At 41.2% G+C, this 24,787-nt stretch overlaps 1 protein-coding gene across 3 annotated transcripts in view; it reads right to left on the bottom strand.

The window, feature by feature from the left end:
• Positions 1-404: 404 nt before the first annotated feature.
• Positions 405-24,787, bottom strand: part of BACE2 (beta-secretase 2) — a 109,732-nt gene continuing 85,349 nt past the window's right edge. Inside the window, exons 7-8 of one of the 3 annotated variants that reach the window (XM_023191769.1) lie at positions 19,610-19,778; positions 406-1,641 (exon numbers count right to left, since the gene is read on the bottom strand). In XM_023191769.1, the coding sequence (XP_023047537.1) occupies positions 1,388-1,641; positions 19,610-19,778 (423 nt within the window). In that variant the 3' untranslated portion in view covers positions 406-1,387. Of the gene's footprint in view, positions 1,642-19,609; positions 19,779-24,787 lie in introns of all 3 variants that reach the window. The other 2 variants (XM_023191763.1, XM_023191771.2) reach the window with 2 other exon arrangements.

Here is a 24,787-nt window from a genome sequence, read left to right on the forward strand (position 1 = left end):
TCAGGTCATATAAGGCTAGGTCGAGGAAACAGCTTCCACTTTTCTTTGGCAAAGGCCTCAATAAGTGACGGAAAGTAGGGACTGTCCCCAAATAAGGTACCACTGTACACCTGTTACCAAAGATTCAACACCCCCAAAGGAGGAAGCACAGAGGTCAACTGCTAAATGATTTAAGCTGATAGGATGGGTATGCTTGAGCCTACCCAGTTCTGCAAAGGGAAACACACGGCTTCGAAGCACGGGGATAAGTAGACGTTCCCTCGTGTCTTCTGCACATCTTGCATCTTCCTTCCCCGACAGCTGGTCAGAAGTATGGGCATCAGGCCATTTCCCTGTTTCCCAACAGGGTAATAGCCAACCTACTTCCAGAGAAGATTTGGAAAAAGAGACAACTAAGCTAGTGAAATAGAAGTTTTTTTCTCATCAAAACATGATTTATTAATTTTAAGCAAGAGTAAGCATATGTGATAGTGGCCAGCTTGGTGACAGAACTCTTCCTGGTCGATGCACAGTTCAGCACCTGTTGGGTCTTGGCTGTTGGGATGATAATTCTTTTGGGTGAGGGAAACAGCCGTGGTCAAAGCTGCCTGCATCCCCACCCAGGCACAGGACCCTGGGCAAAGTCTCAAAAGAGGTAGTGTTTTTACTTTCGCACCAACAATACAACACAGGTATTGGGTACAAAAGAGGAGATTTCCTTCCCCTCTACCTCGATGGGCAAAAGGCCTTCCATCTTCAGAAGAGGCTGGTGAGGACCATCGGTTGATGACCTCCTAGTGAATTCTGGCTCCCATTCAGAGCACAGAGAAACCCAGAAGAGGGGCCTGTGGCTCTGTTTCCAGATCTGAAGGGTACAGCATGGTTATATCCCCAGGCCCCAGGCTGCTTCTCCTGCCATCATACTGCAAACCTTCTTGTACCACTTTGACCCAGGTTGAGGTCTGGCGCAAAATACCCTCAAAGGTGATTAATACAAAAAGCTTCCTGTAAGCTAAGACGGGTTATCAACTATATGCACTTATTTTTCCAGAGATTGAAGAGAGAAGAGAACTAGCCAAGGCTTGGTTTTGTTTTGTGTTGGTGGCACATGTAGACAGTTTGGCATAAACAACCCCACAGAGCCTGTAGCCCAGTCCACTCTGTTTTGGTTTAGAATGAAGTTTTTTTTTTTTTTTTTTTAATTATTTTTCTTGGATGTAGGGAAGATTTGAAAGCTTGAAGATCAAGAATCAAAAGACAGTGAATCTGAAAGGCATCTGGGAGCAGAACAGAGACTGAAGACGGGCGGGCACGGGAGGAAGTGCCGCTGTCGATCCAGACTGCTGCCCTTGAAATGTGATTTTCTTAATCGCTGAGTTCATGGTTGCTTGAGGTCAGGCCTGGCTCTTCATTTCCAGCGATGTCTAACCAGAGAGGACTCATCATTGACGACCTCAGGGTCACGGGGGCGACGCTGACACCGGAACGGCAGCAGCAGCAGGACGATTAAGACAAGGAGGATGGCTCCACAGACGCTCATGAGCGCATAGGACACGATCCACAAAATGGGTTCGCTCAAAGACTGAGCGGGGACACAGTTGCTGGCTATGTCCTCTGTTGAGAAAGGCCCGGAAATTTCAGACACTGCAGCACCTGCAATTTCTGGGGAGACAGAAAGGGAAAGTCCACAGCTGTGAAATGAGTAGTCCGCCTCTCACACTGGACACAGACAGAACCCCCTGTTTGATTAAACCACAAAGTTGCACTGAGGTCCCCGTGGCTTAGACAGCTCAGGAAGCACTGAGGGGGTCACGGCTCAGCGCGCCTTCGGGGATCCAGTCCTTGCACACTGGAACGACGGCATGTTTCCAGGTGTGTGGGTACTGAGCCTAGGTGCAGAAGGGAATTGCAGCAGGGCACATATGGGAGCACCCTGTGCTTCATGGAAGGCCGGTGAGGCTGCAGTGCTATGCAGGTGAGAGTGCAGGTCAGCGCCTGGTCGTGGCAGCAGCTTGGGTTGTGCTTCCTCAGTGGAGATGAAAAGAGAGGAGAAAGAGTAGGAGAGTCCACCGCAGAAAGCTCAGTTGGACCTGCCTGTGTCATGGGGAATTTTCCCTGGTGGAGTCAACCTGAGTTCACTCTCTACCATGGATTCTACAACAGATAGGGACTTCCTATCGGCCTGACTCATAGCCTTAGTGGGCTGTGAGACTTCCCCGGGTCAGGCTGGCTCGAGAAACCCTCCCTGCCCCACTCTTATCCTGGGTCTCATCGACAGCCTGGAGCAGCAAGAGAACGCAACACCTAATTCATGACATCAGTGGTGACAAAGAGAAACAGTTAAAATTCACCCAGTGACTTCTGCTAGAGACTCTTGAATAACTTCAAATCAAGAAGAAAGTTGAGATGAGTTCTTAAAGTCGGTTTGTGGATTATCAGTAGACTTCCTTTCCCTACACTAGGCTTCTCTGCCCCTTTCAGGAATATGGGATCTTAAGCTTTACTTGCAATATGGAAAAGAAATAGGCCTCTTTACCCATTTTACCTACATTTAATCACAGAAGTGAATATTTTGGCACCAGAAAATAACACTGCTAAGCATTTAATTTTTCTATAACTAAAGCCTCAAGATCTTCAGAGCTGCCAAATAATACCCTTTTTGATTGAGGAAAGAAAAAGTCAAAATAACAATGGGATAATGACCTGAAAAGAATGGTTTTAAAATCAGAGAAAAAACAGGCTTGATTACTTTGCAAAGCGACGGCATTTTCTTGCTAATGTGGATTCTGTCATAATATGGCTTTTCTAAGTGCACTGAAAAAGAAAGGCAATGAACAAGAGCCTGCCAACACCTGACAACAGAGGGATGTACCCTGCAGTCAATCTACACTCCCATTTCCTGGTTTGTAGATAATGATCTTCTTGCTGTGTCTTTCCATGGTGGAAGAGACAAGGGAGCTCTCTTGGACTGTCTTTAATAAGGGGCAGTATTCCATTTACAAAGCAAAGCTCTGCCTTCATGACCTAATCACCTTCCAAAGGCCCCAACGCCAAATATCATCACCTTGGAGATTAGGTTTCAACATAAGAATTTTGGCAGGACATAAACATTTATTCTATAGCACTAATTATGCAAAGAAGCAGGAAAACAGTTCATAATAGGGAGCAAAATCAATCAATTGGAACTTAGTAAGAAATGGCATAGATGATAGAATGAACAGGCAGGATATCAAGATATTCGTTGTAACTGTATTCTACTCAGGATGCCAGAGAAAATGTTAAACATGTTAAATAGAGACAGAAGATATTAAAGATCTAAATCAAGTTTTTAGAGATAAAAATTGTAATATCTGAGATGAAAAATATACTGGATGGTTGTAAGAGCAGATTATACACTGCAGAAAAACAGACTAATGAATTAAAAAAAAAAACCGTAACAATAGAAACCATCCAACATGTAGCACAGAGGAAAAAAACTGAAAAAAAAAGAGAGCACATCAGTAAACTGTGGACAACATCAAGCTGCTAACTCATGTAATCAGAGTACTCAGAAGGAAGAAGGCATTGTGAGGCAAAAAAATGTGAAAAAACAAACCAAAAATTTTTGAAATTTGATGAAACTATAAACCCACAGATCCAAGAAGCCCAAAGGACCACAAACACAAGAAACGTGACATAGATTATAATAGTGAACTGCTGAAAACCAGTGATAAAGAGAAAATTTCTTAAAAGCAAGGAGAGAGAAAAAAGAAATATTATGTACAAACGGATAAAAATAAGGATTATAGATGATTTCATGTTGGAAGCAATGCAAACTAGAAGACAATAGAGTAACAACTTTAAAATACTGGGGGTAGGAAAAGCCCTGTCAACCTAGAACTCCATACCCAGCAAAACTATCTGAAAAAGGAAGAAGAAATAAAAATGTTTTCAGTCATATACAAGCTGAGAGAACTCATCACAGATTTTCACTGAAGAAAATTCTTCAAGCAGAAGAAAAAGGACATCAGAAGGAAACTTGAATCTACACAAAAGAATGATGAACACCAGAAATGGGAACTATATAGTAGTTACAAAATCTTTACTTTTAATGTCAAATATTTAAAAAGATAATTAACCAATTAAAGCAAAAATTATAACAATGTGCTGGGTGGCTTATCATATAGGCATAGGTAAAATGTATGACAATAGCACAAAGAACGGAAGGCCAGAAATGGAAGTCTGTTGTTGTAAGGCTCTTAGACTATATGAAGTGGTAGACTGTGGTCAGTTAAAAAATTTACACTACATATCCTAAAGCAACCACTAAAATTTCACAATATAGAGTTATAGCTAATAAACTAGCCAAGGACATACAAAGAAATAGAAAATAATCCAAAAGAAGGCAGCAAAAAAGGAAAAAAGGGAAAAAATGGAACAAATGAGACAAAAAGAAAAACGGTTTTCTTTCTTGTGTTACTGGTTAAACACAGACGTATCAATCATACATTAAATATAAATAGTCTAAATCAGCATTTGGCAAACTTTCTCCGTAAAGGGACAGACAGTAAATATGTTAAGCTTTTTAGGTTAGCTTCTTTTTGATTTTTTTCAACCCTTTAAAAATTTAAAAACTATTCTTACCTCACAGGTCATACAGAAACAAGCTACAGGCCGGATTCAGCCTATAGACAGTTGTTTGTTGATCTCTGGCCTAAACATCACAACTAAAAAACAGAGACTGTTAAATTAGATAAAGAGCAAGATTCAAGTATATTCTCCATACAGGAAACTCGCTTTTAATGTAATCCAAAATGTTAAAACTAAACAGATGGAAAAAAACTATCATATTAATGCTTATCAAAAGAAATCCAGAGTGGCTGTATTATTAGAATAGATACAGATAAAAAAATTACTAGAGATAAATATAGTAGTTTCATAACGATAAACTGTTCCCTTCATAAATAGGACATACAAATCCTAATGTTTTTGTACCTCATAACAGTGTTTCAAAATACCTGAAACAAGATTGATGAAAATGAAAAGAGAAATAGACAAATCCACAAATACAGTCAGAGATTCCACAATCCCTTTCTCAATAATACAGCAAGCAGACAGAAAATAAGTAATGATATAGAATACCTAAACAACACTATCAACTAACTTGATCTAACTCTTACAAAATAATCCACCCATAATAGTAGAAGAATATACATTGTTTTCAAGAGCACAAGAAATATTTATTGTGATAGACTATATTCTGGACGATGAAACAAGTTTCAATAAATTTCAAAAGATTCAATTCATAAAAACTCTATTCCTTGCCCGCACTGAGGTTAAATTAGAAGTCAATAACAGAAAGCTTCTGGAAAAATCCCTAATTATTTGGAAACTAAATAACACATTTGTGGCCCTGTATAGTGGTGGCTCATGCCTGTAATCCCAGCACTTTAGGCGACTGTGGTAGGAGGATCACTTGAGGCCAGGAGATGGGGGTTGCAGTGAACTGTGCTCACACTTCTGTACTCCAGTCTTGTGACAGAGCGAGACCCCATCTCTATAATATTTATATATATATATATTTAATAACATTTCTAAAAGTACAAAACTTCTAGAAAGAAACACAGGAGGAAATCTTTGTGTCCTGGGGTTAGGTGAAAAATTTCTTAGCTATAATACCCAAAAGCACAATTTGTAAAAGGAAAAAAAATGGATTTTATCAAAATCAAGTAAGAACTTCTCTTTAATAGAAAATATTAACAGACTAAAAAGACTTGGCAAAATATTTGCAAGCCAAATTTCTGATAAAGGACTTGTATTGTTTTTTTTGAGATGGAGTCTTGCTCTGTCGCCCAGGCTGGAGTACAGTGGTTCGATCTCGGCTCACCGCAAGCTCTGCCTCCTGGGTTCACGCCATTCTCCTGCCTCAGCCTCCCGAGTAGCTGGGACTACAGGCGCCGCCACCTCGCCCGGCTAATTTTTTGTATTTTTAGTAGAGATCGGGTTTCACCATGGTCTCGATCTCCTGAACTTGTGATCCGCCTGCCTCAGCCTCCCAAAGTGCTGAGATTACAGGCATGAACCACCGCATCTGGCCCAGACTTGTATTCTTAATATATAAATAACTCTGAGGACTCAATGAGAAAACAAACAACCCTATACAAAAATGGGCAAGAACCTTTGAAAAGACACTTCATTTAAAAAGATGCATGAATGGCAAAAAAGCACATGAAAAGATGCTCAGGATCATTACTCATTAGGGAAATGCAAATTAAAACCACAATGAGACCACTAAGTATTAATACCTATTAAAATGAAAATACTGGCCATACCAAATGTTGGTGAGGATGTTTAACAACAGGAACTTTCATACGCTGCTGGCAGAAATGTGACATAATACAGCCAACTTTGAAAATGAGTTTGGCAGCTTTTAAAGAAGTGAAACATACGTGTTATGTAACTCAACCATTCCATTCCTAGGTGTTTATCCAGGAGAAATAAGCAATATATATGTCCAAGGACTTGCATGCTACTGTTGATAGCAGCTTTATTTATGATTGCCAAAAAACCCAAAACTTGGCAACAATCCAAAAGTTTATCAACAGGTGTATGGGGATAAAGAAATTGTAATGCCTAATTGACCTGCAATAAAAATGAACTATTGAACATGAAACATTCTAGATGAACCTAAAAATAATTTTATTGTGTGAAAGCAGTCAGACAAAATGGAATACATACTGTATGATTTCATTTATATAAAATTCTAACAAATGCAAACTAGTCTACAGTGACAGAAGGCAGGTCAGTGGTTTCCTGGGAACGGCACGGGGTCCATAGGACCTGGGAGGCAGGGAAAACAGCTCAAAGCATATGATCACTACCTTGTTTGTGGTGATGGTTTCAAAGGTAAGCACATATGTCACACCAAACTGTATCCTTTCAACATGAACTGTTTATTTTATATCAATTATATCCCAACAAAGCTGTTTTAAAAAGTCAAAAGAATAAGATAATCAAAGCATGTCAAAGAATAACACATCTGATATAATCTCACTGAGATTAGAAAAAAAAAAAAAAAGCCAAGGCCGGGCACGGTGGCTCATGCCTGTAATCCCAGCACTTTGGGAGGTCGAGGCAGGTAGATCACCTGAGGTCAGGAGTTCAAGACCAGCCTATGGAGAAACCCCATCTCTACTAAAAATACAAAATTAGCTAGGCGTGGTGACACATGCCTGTAATCTCAGCTACTCAGGAGGCTGAGGCAGGAGAATCGCTTGAACCCAGGAGGCAGAGATTACGGTAAACTGAGATCACGCCATTGCAATTCAGCCTGAGCAACAAGAGCAAAGCTCCATCTCAAAAAAAAGGAGAAGAGATGAGGAGAAAAACAAACCAACCTCAGTCACGCTGACTACATGGACATTATTTTAGTACTGTTCTTCCAGTCAAATGCCTGAGTTCATACCCATTTTTTCGTATGTGCTGTGTGTGGTGTGTATAATAAAAATGCAAAAAAACCCCAATAAAATTAATTTTCTTCAATGCACATGTATTATTCTTTATTTTTTTGAGATAGGGCCTGGCTGTGTTGCCCAGGCTGGAATGCAGTGGCTATTTATAGGCATGATAGTAGCACACTGCAGCCTCAAACTCCTGAGCTCAAGCCATCCTCCCACCACCTCAGCCTCCCAAGTAGACATGTATCACTTTTATAATTAGAAGTCATGGATTTTGTTTTTAAGTTTTTGAGAAACAGCGCCCGTTTAAGATGGTCAGACATAAAGCATTATCTGGGAACAACTGTATTCGCATATTTGCTAGCTAGCTGCTCAGAATTAAAGGAAAGCTGAATTAAAATTCCTTCTGGGGGCTTTTTCCAGGAATGCCATTCACTGCATGGTCTCTACATTGATTACTTACACTACTAATTCTACGGTTTTAAAGCAGATTCTAACATTTTATACTGGATTGATTTATGAGAGGCCATTGTATGCACTGGGTGAGAGCATGACCCTGGGGCCAGGCTTCTGGGGTTCCAATCCTAGCTCCCACATACAAGCTGTGTGATCTGGGACAAGTTACTTAACTTAACTTATAGATTTTGTCATCTATAAAATGAAGGTAATAACAGCCCCTACAAGTCAGTCTTGTAAGAACAATGAAGTTAATAGATGTTAAGCACTTAGTACAGTCCTGGGCTAAGATCAGTGCTACATAAATGTCCGCTGTTACTAAATTGTTATTTTTAACTTTTTCATCAATGTCTCGGGTTACAATTTTAATTGTATATTTTCTCTCAAAGGTCAGGATCTGGTTGATAATGAGTGCCTGTGGAAGATCTATAATTTTACCAAGGATAAAAATTATAATGGTCAGGTCTTTTTCCCTATTCTTTTTCCCTATAGCATACAAAATAATGAGAACTGTCCCGTCACACTGATTCTCTGGTACTAAGATGCTTTCTGAGTGGCATGGTTTACTTAGAAGAACATTCTGGAGTTTCAGGACAGAGGTTCTGGACTCAGAGCCAGATTTTTTTTTTTTTTCTGCAACCACGTGAAAGCTATATCTGGGGCCCTCAGTGTTCTCTTCTGTAAAATGAGGAAACACAGCTGCCTGATCTATACCTTTGAGGACCCCTGGCTTTGGTATCTGTTGATTGTAGTCTAAGTAGATGGCAGAAGAGTGTCTCTGAAACTCTGCTCTTAACAGCTAGCTTTCCTATTTTTAAACATGAGCATGTACCAGATGATCCACTTTCAACCTGCAGCAAGAAAAATTCACAGTGAAATGGCTGCCATAATCCATCATGTGCCTGAAGTTGTACAAGCTGAGATCTATACAGCTCTTGGGTGCTAAATGTCTCAATCTATAAAAAGAGATGGGTGGTATTTCATAAGCTTTGGATACATTAAAATAACAGAGAGTTGTCAATTTTAACACTCTATTATTTTCGTAGCCGTAGGACACTTGGCCCAGCAACACAGAGGCGGTTGAAAGTGCTCCAGTCCCTAGTATCTGTGTCAGATATGAGACGATGGCCAGAGCCATAACACACCCTGACCTCCAGCCAATGCGACCGCAGTAATGATTCTCAGCAGGGGTGGGAGTGGGCTGAGGAGAGGCAGGGGCAGCATAAGAGAAGCATCTGGGGAACTTTTTCCAAACTACCCATCACCTTCCCACCCACCACCAACCTGCTGTGCCCTGGCTGGAAAAGGCCTGAGGATGTCGACCAGATGTATTTTGAAAAAGCTCCCCAAGAGATTCTAATCAAGCAGCTCCCACTCACTGCTCCCCCAATCCCAACCCTTAGGCTAAGTGTCATCTGACAAACACAAATGACCATGAAAACCAAGATTAAAAAAAAAAAACACTACAAGAGAAGGGCAGCCCCCAAAGATTTGGGGTCCTCAAACAGTGGCTGGTGTGAAGGTAGAACCTCTTCCAGTTGCAATACAGAGAAATGAGGATAAAATATAACTTTTTAACTCTATAGCTAAGCCCAGAAGTAAGAGACATTCCTCAACCAGAAATGGGCCCTAGGGCTGAGTTTGAATAGGAGGGGCGAGAGACTTGACCCTGGGCACCAAAAGATGCCTGTGCAAGCCTTGCCCATTGGTAAAGGAGCTGGGAAATTCTACCAACAAGGAAGCCTGGCTCAGCTCACGGGCTAAGAGGTTGGGGGAGGAGGGCAAGAAACTCTCCCACGAGAAATGGAGCCCCTAAATCTCCACCTCAACCATGGCTGGCATCTAAATTCGCAAACCTGGTATACAAATCCTAAGGTTCTCATGGTTTGAGGAAACTCAACAGAAACAAATGCAAAATTGCTTTATAGCAACACTTTACAGCCCAAGGCACACTGAACTCTCTTGGAAGGAAAAGTGTGCTCCCTCTAAATAGAACCTTACAACAAAAAATTGCAAAGCAAATGAGAAAAAAGCCCCTAGGAGAGAGTAGCCAGCAGACACAAAAACAAGATAAACTCCCCATCAGTGATGGAAAAATAGAACAATGTGCACAAGATTATACCATAGCTGTGTTTAAAGTGACTAAAAACTCATTAAAATACAATTTTTTTTTTTTTACTAAACAGGATGGCTCAAAAGTTCATAAAAGAAAAAATTAAGAAAGAAGAGTTGGAAAGTTCTGAAAAAGAATAATTAAAAGGAACTAATACTGTAAGACGTATCAATGAAAGAGTACAGAAAATCCAGAAATAGATATACATCTCCCAAATATTCACTAGAATTTGGTATGCAGTAATTTTAGGATTTAAAGTAAAAAAAAAAGAGATAAATTATTTGATAAATGTTGTAACAATGGAGTAGTCACCCTGGAGGAAAGAAGTTTAATCCACACATTCTATGCCAAGTTAAATCAAACATGAAAGTACCTGAATAAGTCACAGAGCACTTTTAGTGAGGAAAACCATTTAAAAGGTAACAGTAGTCCCAAGACCCTTAAAGCAAAATAGCAAATTATTTAAATATACAAAGTAAACATTTTTTACGCTAAAACATGTCATAAGCAAAGTTTTTTTTGTTTTTGTTTTTGTTTTTTTGAGACGGAGTCTTGCTCTGTCACCCAGGCTGGAGTGCAGTGGCCGGATCTCAGCTCACTGCAAGCTCCGCCTCCCGGGTTCACGCCATTCTCCTGCCTCAGCCTCCCGAGTAGCTGGGACTACAGGTGCCCACCACCTCGCCCGGCTAGTTTTTTGTATTTTTTAGTAGAGACGGGGTTTCACCGTGTAGGCCAGGATGGTCTTGATCTCCTGACCTTGTGATCCGCCCGTCTCGGCCTCCCAAAGTGCCGGGATTACAGGCTTGAGCCATCGTGCCCGGCCAGCAAAGTTTTAAAAATTTACAATTGAGACAGAAAGTATAGGTTCTTTTTCATCCAAGCATATCGTTAATTATTCCATTACATAAAGAGTTCCTACAAATTAATACAAAAAAAGAATCCAACAGAAAACAATGGGCAAAGATATGAGTGGGTAGTTCATAGAAAAGGACAAACAATGACCTTAGTCATTGAAAGGAAACTCAATCTCACTCACAGAAAGTGACACAAATTAAAACTACACTGAGATCGGCCGGGCGCGGTGGCTCAAGCCTGTAATCCCAGCACTTTGGGAGGCCAAGGCGGGCGGATCACGAGGTCAGGAGATCAAGACCATCCTGGCTAACACGGTGAAACCCCGTCTCTACTAAAAAATACAAAAAACTAGCCGGGCGAGGTAGCAGGCGCCTGTAGTCCCAGCTACTTGGGAGGCTGAGGCAGGAGAATGGCGTGAACCCGGGAGGCGGAGCTTGCAATGAGCTGACATCGGGCCACTGCACTCCAGCCTGGGCGACAGAGCAAGACTCCGTCTCAGGAAAAAAAAAAAAAAACTACACTGAGATCATTTTTCATCTGTCAGATGACCAAAATTTCCAAGTTTGGTAACACCAGGTTGGTGGGCTGACTGGAGAAACAGGTCATCATCTACATTACAAGAGAAGGTATGGCCAGGTATCAACGAGTATAAGCTCCACGGAAGGTAACAAAGTGATATTCATTAAAATTATAAATATTTATATTCTTTAACTCTGCAATTCTAATTTAACCTAGATGTATACTTCCATATATGTGAATAATATGGATACATGGTGTTCACTGCAGTATTATTTGTAACAACAAAGGACTTAACCTAAATGCCTGTCAATAATGAACTGGTTAAATAAATTAGGCACACCCATATAATAGACTATGAGGTATGATTACCTCTGAGGGAGAAGGACTATGCACTACATTGTACCTTCTGAATATTACCTAGCCTTTTAAATTAAATAAAAACTAAAATGAAGATAAAGGAAATCCAAGCCATAATAAAACTGTTACAAAACACTACAGAAAAGTTAACTGGCATATTTGTTTATTTGTTTATTTAGAGTCAGCCTGTCTCCCAGGCTGGAGTGCAGTGGCGTAATCATGGCCCATCTGCAGTCTTGACCTCCTGGGCTCAAGTGATCTTCCTGCCTCAGCTTCTTGTGTAGCTGGAACCATAGGTATGCTCCACCATGCTTGGCTAACCTTTTGATTTTTTGTATACAGGGTCTTACTTTGTTGTTGATATGGTTTGGCTCTGTGTCCCCATCCAAATCTCATGTTGAATTGGGATCCCAGGTGTTGGAGGTGGGGCCTGGTGGGAGGTGACTGGATCATGGGGGTGGTTTCTAATGGTTTAACACCACCCCCCAGTATTGTCTCATGATAGAGTTCTCTCAAGATATGGTTGTGCACCATCCCCTTCTCTCTCTCTCTCTCTCCAACCCCTGCTCTGGCCACGTGAAGACTGTGCCTGCTTTCCTTTCTTCTTCTGCCACAATTGTAAGTTTCCTGAGGCTTCCCAAGAAGCAGAAGTCCGTACAGCCTGCAGAACCATGAGCTGGTTAAACCTCTTTTCTTAATCAATTACCCAGTCCCAGGTATGTCTTTATAGCAGCGTGGGAATGAACTAACACAGTTGCCCAGGCTGGTCTTGAACTTCTGGACTCAAGCGATCCTCCTGCCTCGGCCCTCTAAAGTTCTGGGATTACAGGTATAAGCCACTGTGCCCAGCTATGGTATATTTGGAAAAGTACGAGATGTAATTTCTAGAAATGAAAAATATAGTCACCGAAATGAAAAACTGACAAGAAAAAAAAAAAGACCCCCAAAACCAAAGACAATTAAAGAATCCAAAACTAATAAAAATAATAAAAAGTATTAAAAAATCTCACTGAATAGGTTAAATAGTAGATTGAACATAGCTGAACAGAGAATTAGGCCAATATAAAATGTATCTGAAGAAATTACACAGAATGCAGCAAAGATAGAAAGGAAAACATAAATGAAGGGTCAAGCGACCTGAAATAAATAATGAGAAATCTCATTACTTGATATGAGAGATCCAGAAGAAGAGACTAGAAAGAATGTGCATGAAGCAATAGTGGAAGAGGTAACAGCTGAGAATTCTCTAAGATTGATGACAAAAGACATGAGTTGTCAGATTCAGAGAATGTAAAGGGTATAGCACGATGGGAAAATATGCTATACCTAGACACATCATGGTGAAACTTCAGAACACTATTCAGAACACTAGAAATTTAAAACAAAAGCAGTCTTACCAGTAACTAAGGAGAAGCAACAGATTACCCTTAAAGGTACAACAACTAAGACCAACTAGGGTCTTTTCTTCAGCAATCATCATGGCCAGAGGACAATGAAACTGAATCTTTAAAACACTAAGGGAACACGGGCAATCTAGAATGCCATGTATAGCTAAACTGTGATGCAGAATTGAGGCAAAATAAAATTTACTTTTCATAGTTTTTAATAAAAGACATCCAAAAGCACATTCTTCAGCAGAAAGAAAATTGCTGTGTGGTGTTCCACTGAATGGCAAGTCAACAATTGCTTACCTGTTTTCCTCTGGTTGCCTTTTGGGATGTTTCTATTTTGATAAAAGTGATGGTTTTATGTATTTATGTAACTACTAAAGTTTGTATTACTTTAGTTATTTTATGTGTAAAGTTGTTGTGAACTGTCTAGTTACGTCTCCGTACAGTTACACATTCATTTCTCCTTTGCGTACACCTAAGAGTGACAACTGTTGGATCACAGAGTAGGCATATGCTTAAAGTTGAATGTTGATTATAGAGTAGGTATATATATATAGGCATTCACTTTTACCAGTCCCCAGGTATTATTAAAAACTATGAAAAGTAAATTTTATTTTGCCTCAATTCTGCATCACAGTTTAGCTATACATGGAATTCTAGGAAATATGTTTAATGTGGAAATGGTCAAAAAACTTTTCTATTCATACTGAATACTTTTCAGAAACTGGGAATCCCTAAATTTAGGATTGAGAAGGAAATTCCACAAACCTATCCTATGCATAATGCTCCATAGTACAAAATTAGAAATATTTCCTTTAAGAAAAAAGACAAAAATGTCCATTATCACCATTTGAATTCAATATTGTCTCAGAGGGCATCACAAAAAATATAAATAAAAGATATGAAGATTACAAGTGATTTAAAATATATTATTTGCAGATTATATGGCTGTTTTAATAGAAAATCCTAATTACTCTAAAAACCATTTCTAAAAGGGAGAACTTAGCAATGTGGCTGAATATAAGATTAATACATAAAAATTGCATACCCATATTCCCAACAACCCACAAGAAAATGCAATGTAAAATAATCTCATTTGTGGTAAGAACTAAGAGGCACATAAGAATAAGTCTATGTGTGAATCTTTCTGGACAAAATTACAAAACACTGCAGTAGGACACAAAAGAAGACTTAAACAAATGAAAAGATAGGGTACATTCATAGGGGAAACTTGATATGGTAAAGATTTGGTTTCTTCTCAAGTTAATTCTATAAGTTCAATGCAGTTCTAATAGAAATCCCAACAGTGTTTTTCAGGGGTCTCGACAAGCTGAATAAAAGGGCAAAAGTAGCCAAGAGAACTCCAAAGAAGAATAAGAAGGGTCAAGTCCCTGCCAGATATTGTCCTATAACTAAAAAAATAATAATAATAAAACTATATAGCTTAGCCCAGGGATAGACAACTTGACCAGTGGAATGGAACAGAATGCTCAGAAGTAGGCTCAGGCATAAATGGGGACTTGGTACATGACAAAGATGCTATTAAAATTCATTAGATACCTTGCAAAAAACATTTAACTGAAGTCTAATTAAGACTCTAGACTTAAGTTCAAGGAAATATGAAGTAAAATCAATGCAGTATATCATTAGGAAACAGATAAAACTGAATATGATACATTCTATAAGAGAACTGGCCTTCCGAAACAAAATAAAAAGCAAAACAGTTAATGCAAACATTTTGGGGATACCTGGGGAAATCTGCATGTGGCCGACACAGTCATGATATTCAGCAAATACTATTAATTTTTTAGGTGTGATTATGGTATTATGGTTATATAGGAAGATGTCTTTATTTTTAAGATGCACAATGAAATATTTAGGGATGAAAGTCATATCTGCAACTTATTTGCAAATGGTTCAGCAAAAGCTACATACTTACCTGTACACACATACTGATATATGGCAAAATGTTAAAAATTACTAAATCTAGATGGTTGGTATGCAGAACAGCATGGTATTGTTTTTAGTCTTTTCTGTATATAAATTTTTTTCATAAAAAATTAGAAAAATCAGAGGGGAAACATTATATATTCAATAAGGATGCGGAGAAAATGGAACATCCTTATAAAAATTAATTTCCTAATTCACATTTTGGAAGAAAATAAGAAAAAAGTATACAATATCTTTAGAAGAAAAAAATTCCTATTTTGTTGGATTAAGGAAGTATTTCTTAAATAAGGCACATGGCATAATTCATGAGAGAAATACTGGTAAATTTGATTTCACTAAATTAAAGATACATATAAATAAAAGGCACCAAAACAAAGTACAAAGAAAAGTCAGGGAGACTAGTTAGTATAACTCAGAAAAATTAATATCTCAGAAATACAAGGAACTCACGTCTATCAGTAAAAAATACGGGCAGAAAAATGTGCGCACTCTATTAGAAAAATTCACCCTCAAAGAAGCTCAAACATCCCAAAAACATATCCAAAGTTGTGTGATCTTGAAAGTAATCAACTAAAATGTGACACTATTGCACATACATGGATTAGCAAAACACAAAGACAGAACAAATACAGTAATGCTTTTAAGGAATGGAAATTCTCATATAATGCTGATGTTCCAGCTACTTTAAAGACAAATTTGACCGTAGCCAATAACACTGAAGAGTTACATATTAAATCATTTAGAAATTCCATATCTAGATGATCTCATTCACCTACACAAAGACGTTCACTGCAGTACTGTTTATAATTGCCAATACATAAATAATCCAAATGTTAATTAAGACAAAAATGGGTAATCTGGGTACATTCATAAACTGAGATACTATGCAGTCAAAACAAATAAGCTAGAAGTCATATCAATATGGAAAATCTATAAAATGTAATGTCAAACAATAAAGTCAAGTTGACAAAGAATACACACTACCACAGCATTCCTATAAATTGAAAAAAAAAAAAAACCAAACAAATCAACCAACCTAGGCTTTGTGAAGTATATGGTAGGACGTTTCCAAGATGACTGCGAATGACCCCTGCCTCCTTGCATTTACCTGCGTCGTCCCCTCCCACATCATATCAGGGTCATTCTGTGTGACCAACAGAGTAGGGTAGAAGTAAGAACATGCTGCTTCCAAGATTAGGTGATGAAAACCTGGGGTTTCTGTCCTGGGTGCTCTGTCATGCTCTCTTGGATCACTTGCTCAGGGTTGACCAGAGGACATCAGGCAGTCCTGGGGTGAGGTACAAATGGTGAGGGAAGTGTGGCTCCTGCCACCACGACAGCGAGCTTGGAACCAGCTCCTTCAATGGACTTCAGACAGCTGCAGCCTCATGAGCAATGGTGGGCCAGAGACACCTAGCTAAGCCCCTCATCAATTCCTGGCCCTCAGAAACTCCACGAGATGGCCAGGCATGGTGGCTGACGCCTGTAATCCCAGTACTTTGAGACGGCAAGGTGGGAGGATCGCTTGAGCCCAAGGGTTCAAGACCAGCCTGGGGAACATGCCGAAACCCCATCTCTACAGAAAATACCAACAATGTTCTGGGCATGGTGACACATGCCTGTAGTCCCAGGTAGTTGGGAGGCTGAGGTGGGAGGATCGCTTGAGCCTGGGAGAAGGTTGCACTGAGCCAAGATCATGCCACTGTACTCCAGCCTGGTAACAGAGTGAGACCCTGTCTTTTAAAAACAAAACAAAAACCAAAGCCAGGCTGGGTGTGGTGTCACATGCTTGTAAACCTAGCACTTTGGGAGGCCATGGTGGGGCGGTCGATCACTTGAGCCTGGGAGCTGGAGACCAGCCTGGTCAACATGGCAAAACCCTCTCTACAGAAAACACAAAAAATTATCTGGGGCAGTGGTGCACACCTGTAGTCCCAGCTACTCAGGAGGTTGAGGTCAGAGGATCACCTAAACCAGGGAGGTTGAGGCTAAAGTGAGCCCTGATCCTGCCATTGCACTATACTCTAGTCTGAGTGACAGAGCAAGACCCTGTCTCAAAAAAAAAAAAAAAAAAAAAAGAAAAGAAAAGAAAGAAACTGCAGAATGTGATAGAGAGTTGTGACATTGGGGCTAAGTTGTTACATAGCAACAGCTAATTAATACAACGTGTTCATGCCCATCTAGTAAAATTATAAATATATAGTAATTCCGATAAGAATATACACTAATCCCAGGATAATGAGTAATTGCTGGGGAAGGGGGTGGGGTGAGACTTTAGCTATACTTGGTTTATTATGTCTAAGACAAATTTTAAAGAAAATGTGACAAAATATTAAATCTAGATATTCCATAAATGCACATATAGTATATGATTTTCTGTAACTTAAGGTTTTTTTATTACTTAGACATTTCATAATGAAAAATAAACACTTAAAAAAAGAAAGGCAGTATAGCTATTCCATTTATTAGGGTTCTATCGAGCACTGTCTAGGGCCTTTAATTGCAGCCCTGAGGAAAGTAATTACTTTAATGGCTAAACAATCCACATGGAAGAGGAGACATATATAAGCGTATTTTCCCACGGCTGCTAAAATCTAACATTTAAGTACCAAAACGTCAAATACATTTTTTAAAAAGGAAGAACTAGTGTATATAAGAGCACCTAGCCAATAACTCACAGTGAAATTCAGGGAAAAAAAGTTGCCCTGCCTAGAGACTCCTAATATCACACCCTTTCCAACAGTAATTCACTTAGTAAACAAATGGTTATTAGACTCTGCAGTATTAAGTGGACACTCTAACAGCTGTTGCCATAGTAGCCTTTACTTTAATGATATTTAACGAGAGAACAGAAATTGTGGGCAAAATTGCTTAAGTTCTTAGATTCCCTTGGTTAAAAAGAAGTAGAATAGTCACAGTTAGGAAATTCAGTGATATTTCAGTCCTGCTTGCTGCCACAGAGAAAGGTCTCACTCAATGATAACTGAACAGGCTGAAAGAGTTACTGCACATGCAAAAGGTAAACATTTACTCATAGCAAAGATAAAAAACATGACAATGGGAAGGGTTCCAAGTCCGCTCACAAATGCAAAGTGAGATACGTCGGCGTGGATATTTATGAAGACATGTTATGACGTGTCATATACATACACTAGTTGGGATGATTTTATTTATACAGAATATGAATTGGCCTAATAGTCCATGTGCAATCTTTTAATATTTCTATTCTCTCAGTTGTTACTTTACTTTTCTGAAATGCCACTCTGCTAAAGCCAGTTAATGAAGCATCTCTCATCTGCTTTATTTACCAGGAGTCCTGTTTTAAGACCATGTTTTAGGTATTAAAAAATAATAACTGAAATCTCTCCTGACCAGAATAATTCAGCTGTGATCACTTGGCATTTGGCCTGTGCGCCTCATCCTGGCAGCTCTACACTTGGATTGAGATCAGAGTGAAGGTCTGAGTTGAGGCTCCCAGGATGGCCCAACACTCTCACCTGTCCTCCAACAGTATCTCATATCCATCAAATTCCTACAAAACCCCCTTTCCTTCAACCACATAGTAATCTTGTATTTCTGTATCGATTCCCAAGTTTTCTTCTATTCTACCTCCTTGTCATCGATTCTTGTTTGACCTCACACTTAATTCTTCTCTCCTTTCACATATCACCAGCACAACTTTGGAATTCCATTCTGCTCCTGACTTCAAATCCAATGTACCAATATTTTTTTTTTCAGTCCCTTAACATCTTATTTTGAAAGGCTGCAATTCTCCTGGCCACTTTTCTGATTCAGGTTCTTCCTCCACTTGTCTCCAGCAACTCAATCTCATGCCCACTTCTGTGATTTGTCTCTGCCTCGCAGGCTTGGACTGTCCGTCAGAAATACCTAATCCTCCCATTAAGCTGTGTGCGGTGTGAGCACTCCGTTTCAAGCAAACTGTGAAATCTGAAGACATTTTCAAGCTTATGGGGTTTATCCATCCTCTTGACTTTCTCATGCTCTCCTGGTTTCTCTGAAGACCTGCCAACCCTCCAGCTACACTGCAGAGTCATGTTGCAGGCCGCCCTCACACACCTTTCAAAGGAATCCCACGACAAACAGAGGCTCCTTGGTCTCATTATGTTAGGATTTCAAGAAATTGCAGTGATAGGTGTTCATTTCCTATTTCAAAATGAGGACAGCTTTAAGGCCAAATTAATGTACACAGCTTATATGTGAAATTTCTTCCTTACTCATTTTGCTTTAACTGTCGAAAAATTGCAATTCAACTCCAAAGCTCCATGGCGTATTTTTACTCCTAGTGACTATCAGGACTCACACTCAGTAAGCATTTCCCATGTGCCAAGCACTGAAGTTTCACATGGATGATGTCATTTAATTCTCTCAGCAATCCCATGATCCATTTTATTGAGAAGACTTTGATCACTGGTGATAGGAATGAGTGAAGCAACTCAATGGTAATTGATTTGCCATCAAGAACTGTTTCCAAGTCAGGACATTTACATAAAGGATCTTGTTGGGGATCCCTGTTCACTGCTAGAATCGCTCACCTGCACAGGGGCTCGCCGCGAAGCCCACCCTCTTCCGGGCTCTGTCGAAGATGACGTAGAAGCCCTCCATCACCGTGGCACCGATCACCAGTGCATTTGTGGAAGGGGAAATGCCGAATCGGTAACATTCATAATTCAGGCCGGCCCCCATCATGGGCTGAATGTAAAGCTGTTTGTCGGAGAGGAGAGAGCAAACAAACAAGAAAAAGCACAAATCAGGCAACAACACAAAACTGCTGAGGTCACACTCATGCTCAGGACCCTCCCAGGTGCTGGGGGAAGTCACGGGGAAAGAAAGATGATCTCATCCCTGCCATCCAGGAGGAGAGAAGATCAAAAGCATGGTGATCAATATTATTGATCAGTGACAGAGCAGGTGACCCGTATGCATCCCCTGGAGTTCCACACAGGTGCACACGCCCAGAAGACGTCTGTCTATCTGCTGACGAAAAGAGTCAAACTCTGTAAAATATTTTGAAGGGATTTATTCTGAGCCAAGTGTGAATGACCATGGCCCCCCATGAGACAGCCTCAGCAGGTCCTGAAAACATGTGCCTAAGGTGGTTGGTTTTATACAATTTTGAGACACATGAGACATCAAACACTTTTAAGATGTACATTGGTTTGGTTCAGAAAGGCAGGACAAGTCAAAGTGGGGCTTCCGGGTTAGAGGTAAATTTAAAAATTTCCTGGTTGATAATTGGTTGAGTTTACCTAATCTAGGATCAATAGAAAGGAAATGTTTGGACTAAGAGAAAGGATTGTGGAGACCAAAGTTTTATTGTGCAGAGGAAGCTTTTAGCTAATAGGCTGTGAAGAGAAGAGGTTGTGAAATGTGTCTTACAGAATTTAAAAGGGTGCCTTCATATACACCATGAAATACTATGCAGCCATAAAAAAGGATGAGTTCACCTCCTTTGCAGGGACATGGATGAAGCTGAAAACCATCGTTCCCAGCAAACTAACACAGGAACAAAAAACCAAACACCACATGTTCTCACTCACAAGTGGGAGTTGAACAATGAGAACACATGGACATATGGAGGGGAACATCACACACTGGGGCCTGTCAGGGGGTGGGGGACTAGGGGAGGGATAACATTAGGAGAAATACCTAATGTAGGTGACGGGTTGATGGGTACAACAAACCACCATGCCACATGTATACCTATGTAACAAACGTGCACATTCTGCATATGTACCCCAGAACTTAAAGTATTTATGTATTAAAAAAAATAAAGGTTGCCTGACTCTTAGTTGATTATCTTCTGGATCTGGAAAGAATAAAAAAAGGGAAAAGGGGAGTCTCTGTAGAACGTAGATTTTTCTCACAAGAGAGAGCTCTGCAGGGCAATTTCAAAATATGAAAAGGAAATCCATTTGGGGTTAAAATATTTGGATTTCTTTCCTTATTCGTTATGTGATGTCATGCCAGAGCCAGGCTAGAAAGCAGGCCATATTATACAAGGTTAAATAAAACCCCTTGCCGGGCGCAGTGGCTCACGCCTGTAATCCCAGCACTTTGGGAGGCCGAGGTGGGCGGATCACGAGGTCAGGAGATGGAGACCATCCTGGCTAACACGGTGAAACCCCTTCTCTACTAAAAATACAAAAAATTAGCCGGGCGTGGTGGTGCACAACTGTAGTCCCAGCTACTCAGAGGCTGCGGCAGGAGAATGGCGTGAACCTGGGAGGCGGAGCTTGCAGTGAGCTGAGATGCGGGCCACTGCACTCCAGCCTGGGCGACAAAGCGAGACTCCCTCTCCAAAATAAACAAACAAACAAACAAACAAACAAACAATAAAACCCCTTTGGTGAGACTTCATGGTTTGTAGAGCGAACTCCCCAGGCCCCTTAGGCAGGAATTTGGGCAAGAGAACTAAAAAAACAGTCAGAGTTTAGTCCTCATGTCCATTTGGCCATCTAGCTATCTGCCCAGAGGTTTTCCGCTGAGGACTTCACATGGCTCAAATGCTGCCCTCTGCACCAGCACTACGGTGGTGAAGGACACACCGTCCCTGCTCCCTCGAGGCTTCCAATCTAGGGGGACCAGGCACTAACCATACGGTGGGAAGTACCTCCACAGACCCCTCTATGGGTACTGCTGACCGCTAATCACTTCCTTTGTGTGGAAACTTTCTTCACTTATACTCTAAGAGGGCCACATTCTTCTTCTCCCTAACTCCCTGGCTGCTCCTTCTCAGGCACTGTATTGGATTTCCCTCACCTTCCTCCCCTGCAAGCATCAGAGCACTCTCAGGTTCTGGCCTCAATCTTCCCTCCTTGGGTGACCCATCTGGCCCTACCCCATGGCCCTAGGTCACCCCGCGATCTAGCCTGAGACTCCCAACTCCTCCTCTCCAGCCCAGACCTGGGCCACCATTGCCACACGCTTGTGTCTGCCTGCCTGTCCACCTCTCAATTGGCATCTCCTGTGTAACCTGTAAAAACCTAAACACTGGCTGTTCCCCCCAAATCAGACCTCTCTCACAGTTCTCTGTCTCAGTAAATTCACGATTCATCCAGTTACTCAGGCCCTAAAGTGCTAGGCCAGTCCTTTTCTCTCTTACCCTGCCTGGAGACTGTAACTAGACTCCTGTGAGCCTTCCTGTGAAACCGAAGCAGAATCTAATCACTCCCTCGCCCGACTCAGGCCAAGTCCTCACTGTCCTCGTCCTTCGGGATCCACTGCAATCTCTCCTAGCTGGCCCGGAGCCCATCATGCACCCCTCGGGCAGAGAGAGTTTTAAAAGTAGGTAGCCTGATGGAGGCAGGACGATTTCCTCAGTGAAAAGAAGAAGGAGTAATCAACACCAGAGAGAAGACAGCATCTGTGGGTCACAAGTTCTGCCGTTCAGGAGGGCCAGTTCCCACAGCCGCTGTGCAGTGTTAAATGTAGTCGAGTCGGCCACTGATATCCCTGGAGCCAAGAGTATGCCGGGAAATGGGTCAAACCTTAATACAATCAGTGAGCAAATCAGTATCCTATCAGCAGTCACAATTTCTTGGCTTTTGAATAGCAAATAATTCAAATGCAGGCAATTAGAGAGTATAGCAGCTGAGTATGACAAAGTGCCACTTGTTTGGAGAAAAGCAAGAGTGCAAAATGAGTGAGCAAATGAACCTTCCTGTGAGTAATGATTAGCCTTAAAGGGCAGAGGCAGGAAGAAAGACTTGGAGGAAAAAGGCAGACACACTAATACACAAGAGTCCTGGGCCTTCTGGCTGTAGGGGGTTTGAAGGATTGCTAGGGGTGATTTTGGAGGGAGCAGAAGAGACTGAGAAGAGACCAGCAGGGAGGGGCTGCCATGTGACCACTCTGACGGGCAGGTCAAGTAGGGACAAAGCAGAAGCTGTGAAGAAACCTCAGAGCTCCCCTGTGGGCTGGCGGCTGCTGTTTTTTAACAGGCCACATAGGATTCAGCCCATGGGCTGTAGGAAAATAGTGTTGACTATGGACAAAGTTTAAAGTAATTGCTTTGGACTTGACTCTTTTCTGCAGGGGCAATCGTTTGCCCACTTATTAGGGCTCGTGTTTGAGAGGTCCCAGGTAGGACCCCATCCTAAACCTCTGAGGACAAGAACGCTGTCGGTTTCCCTTGGTGTTAGAAAGACTGCTGGGCAGAGCCTTTCTGCTGGGAAACGTGGAGCGTGTGGGGTCTCACCAGGTGATCTTTCCCAGCTTCCTATGGGAGTCCCTTCCCAGAAAGGGAATGGAAAGCAAGTGGAATGTGATGCTGAGTAAGAAATCAGGAAAACAGCAGGCAGAGTGGATTTTTAAAAATAAAAAATGGGAACATGTGGAAGTCAACCAAAAAATATCTACCATTATAAGTGAAAGCAATAATGAATTCTGAGGCAGAGATGTGCAAATGAGATGAAATGCTCCCAAACCTCTCTCATTCTGCTCCTGAGCTTGCCCAGTGCTGGGTCCTAAAAGCTACTGAAGAAGTCAAGCAACCCTTCCCAGCTGTGACCCGCCTGGACTGAGAGGTTTCCCCCAAATGCCTGCCTTCTCCTCCTCCTGCTTCTTATGAGTACTTGGTGCCTGATATTTATTTAGCAGCACACACCTGGGTCCCCAAGCTGGGTTTTAACATTACTACACACCACACTGGTGAAATAATGTCCACATTTTGCCGCTGTACTAGCCAAAATGTAATCAAGATAACATGATTTTTTTTTCTTTTCTTTTTTTTTTTTTGAGATGGAGTCTCATGCTGTCATCCAGGTTGGAGTGCAGTGGCACTATCTCAGCTCACTGCAACCTCTGCCTCCCACGTTCAAGCGATTCTCCTGCCTCAGCCTCCCAGGTAGCTGAGTCCACATCACCAAGCCCAACTAATTTTTTGTATTTTTAGTAGAGACAGGGTTTCACCATGTTGCCCAGGCTGGTCTCGAACTCCTGACCTTGTGATTCACCCTCCTAAGCCTCCCAAAGTGCTGGGATTACAGGCGTCAGCCACGGCACCCGACCAAGAGCACAGGATATTAAAGATGCTGAAAACATAGTGTTGTAGCATCACTTAGTGCAGTGCCATTCACCCAAAGATACTGCAATCTTCTGAAAATGTCGTTGGTAGGTATTATTGTTTCTCCTTTATAGTTAAAGAGACACAGGCAGGGCTAAATCCTTTGCTCAAAGTTATGGCGTGAGAGAAGGGCAGTGCTGAGCGTGTAACTCCAGCGTCTCCTGAGAGTGTGGTGTCTCCTGTTGGCCTGAATTTCTCCTGAAGCTTTCAATCCTTTCCCCAAGATCTCTCCTTTTCTGGAAAGCACATCCCTACAATGTAAAGATGAAAATGGGAAAAGGCAGTAGTATCATTTACTTTTTTTCCTCCTGAAATTACGCCTCCTTCCTTGTCCCTGCAGTCCAATTCCCTTTATCTCAAAGTCATCAAATTGCAACAAAGACACGTTGATGTGTCCATTCCACAAACAGTTCTGATGCACTTTCCCTCCACCGCCTGGTGGAGTTGGGGAAGGAAGGACAAGCTTTTACACCCCACAGCTCTCATCTTCAAGGAATTTATAATTAATTGAAAACGAAATAGAAGTTAAGAAAAGAGAAGTCAAATGAAAAAGGCAACGGCATAAAACGTACCCTAAAGATAAGATTCCACGCCAGATGAGCAGACCAGAAAATATGCGTGCTGAGTGGGAGGTGCAACCTCACAA

This window comes from Piliocolobus tephrosceles, chromosome 19 (genome assembly GCF_002776525.5).
Source record: "Piliocolobus tephrosceles isolate RC106 chromosome 19, ASM277652v3, whole genome shotgun sequence".
In the NCBI taxonomy this organism is placed as follows: domain Eukaryota; kingdom Metazoa; phylum Chordata; class Mammalia; order Primates; family Cercopithecidae; genus Piliocolobus; species Piliocolobus tephrosceles.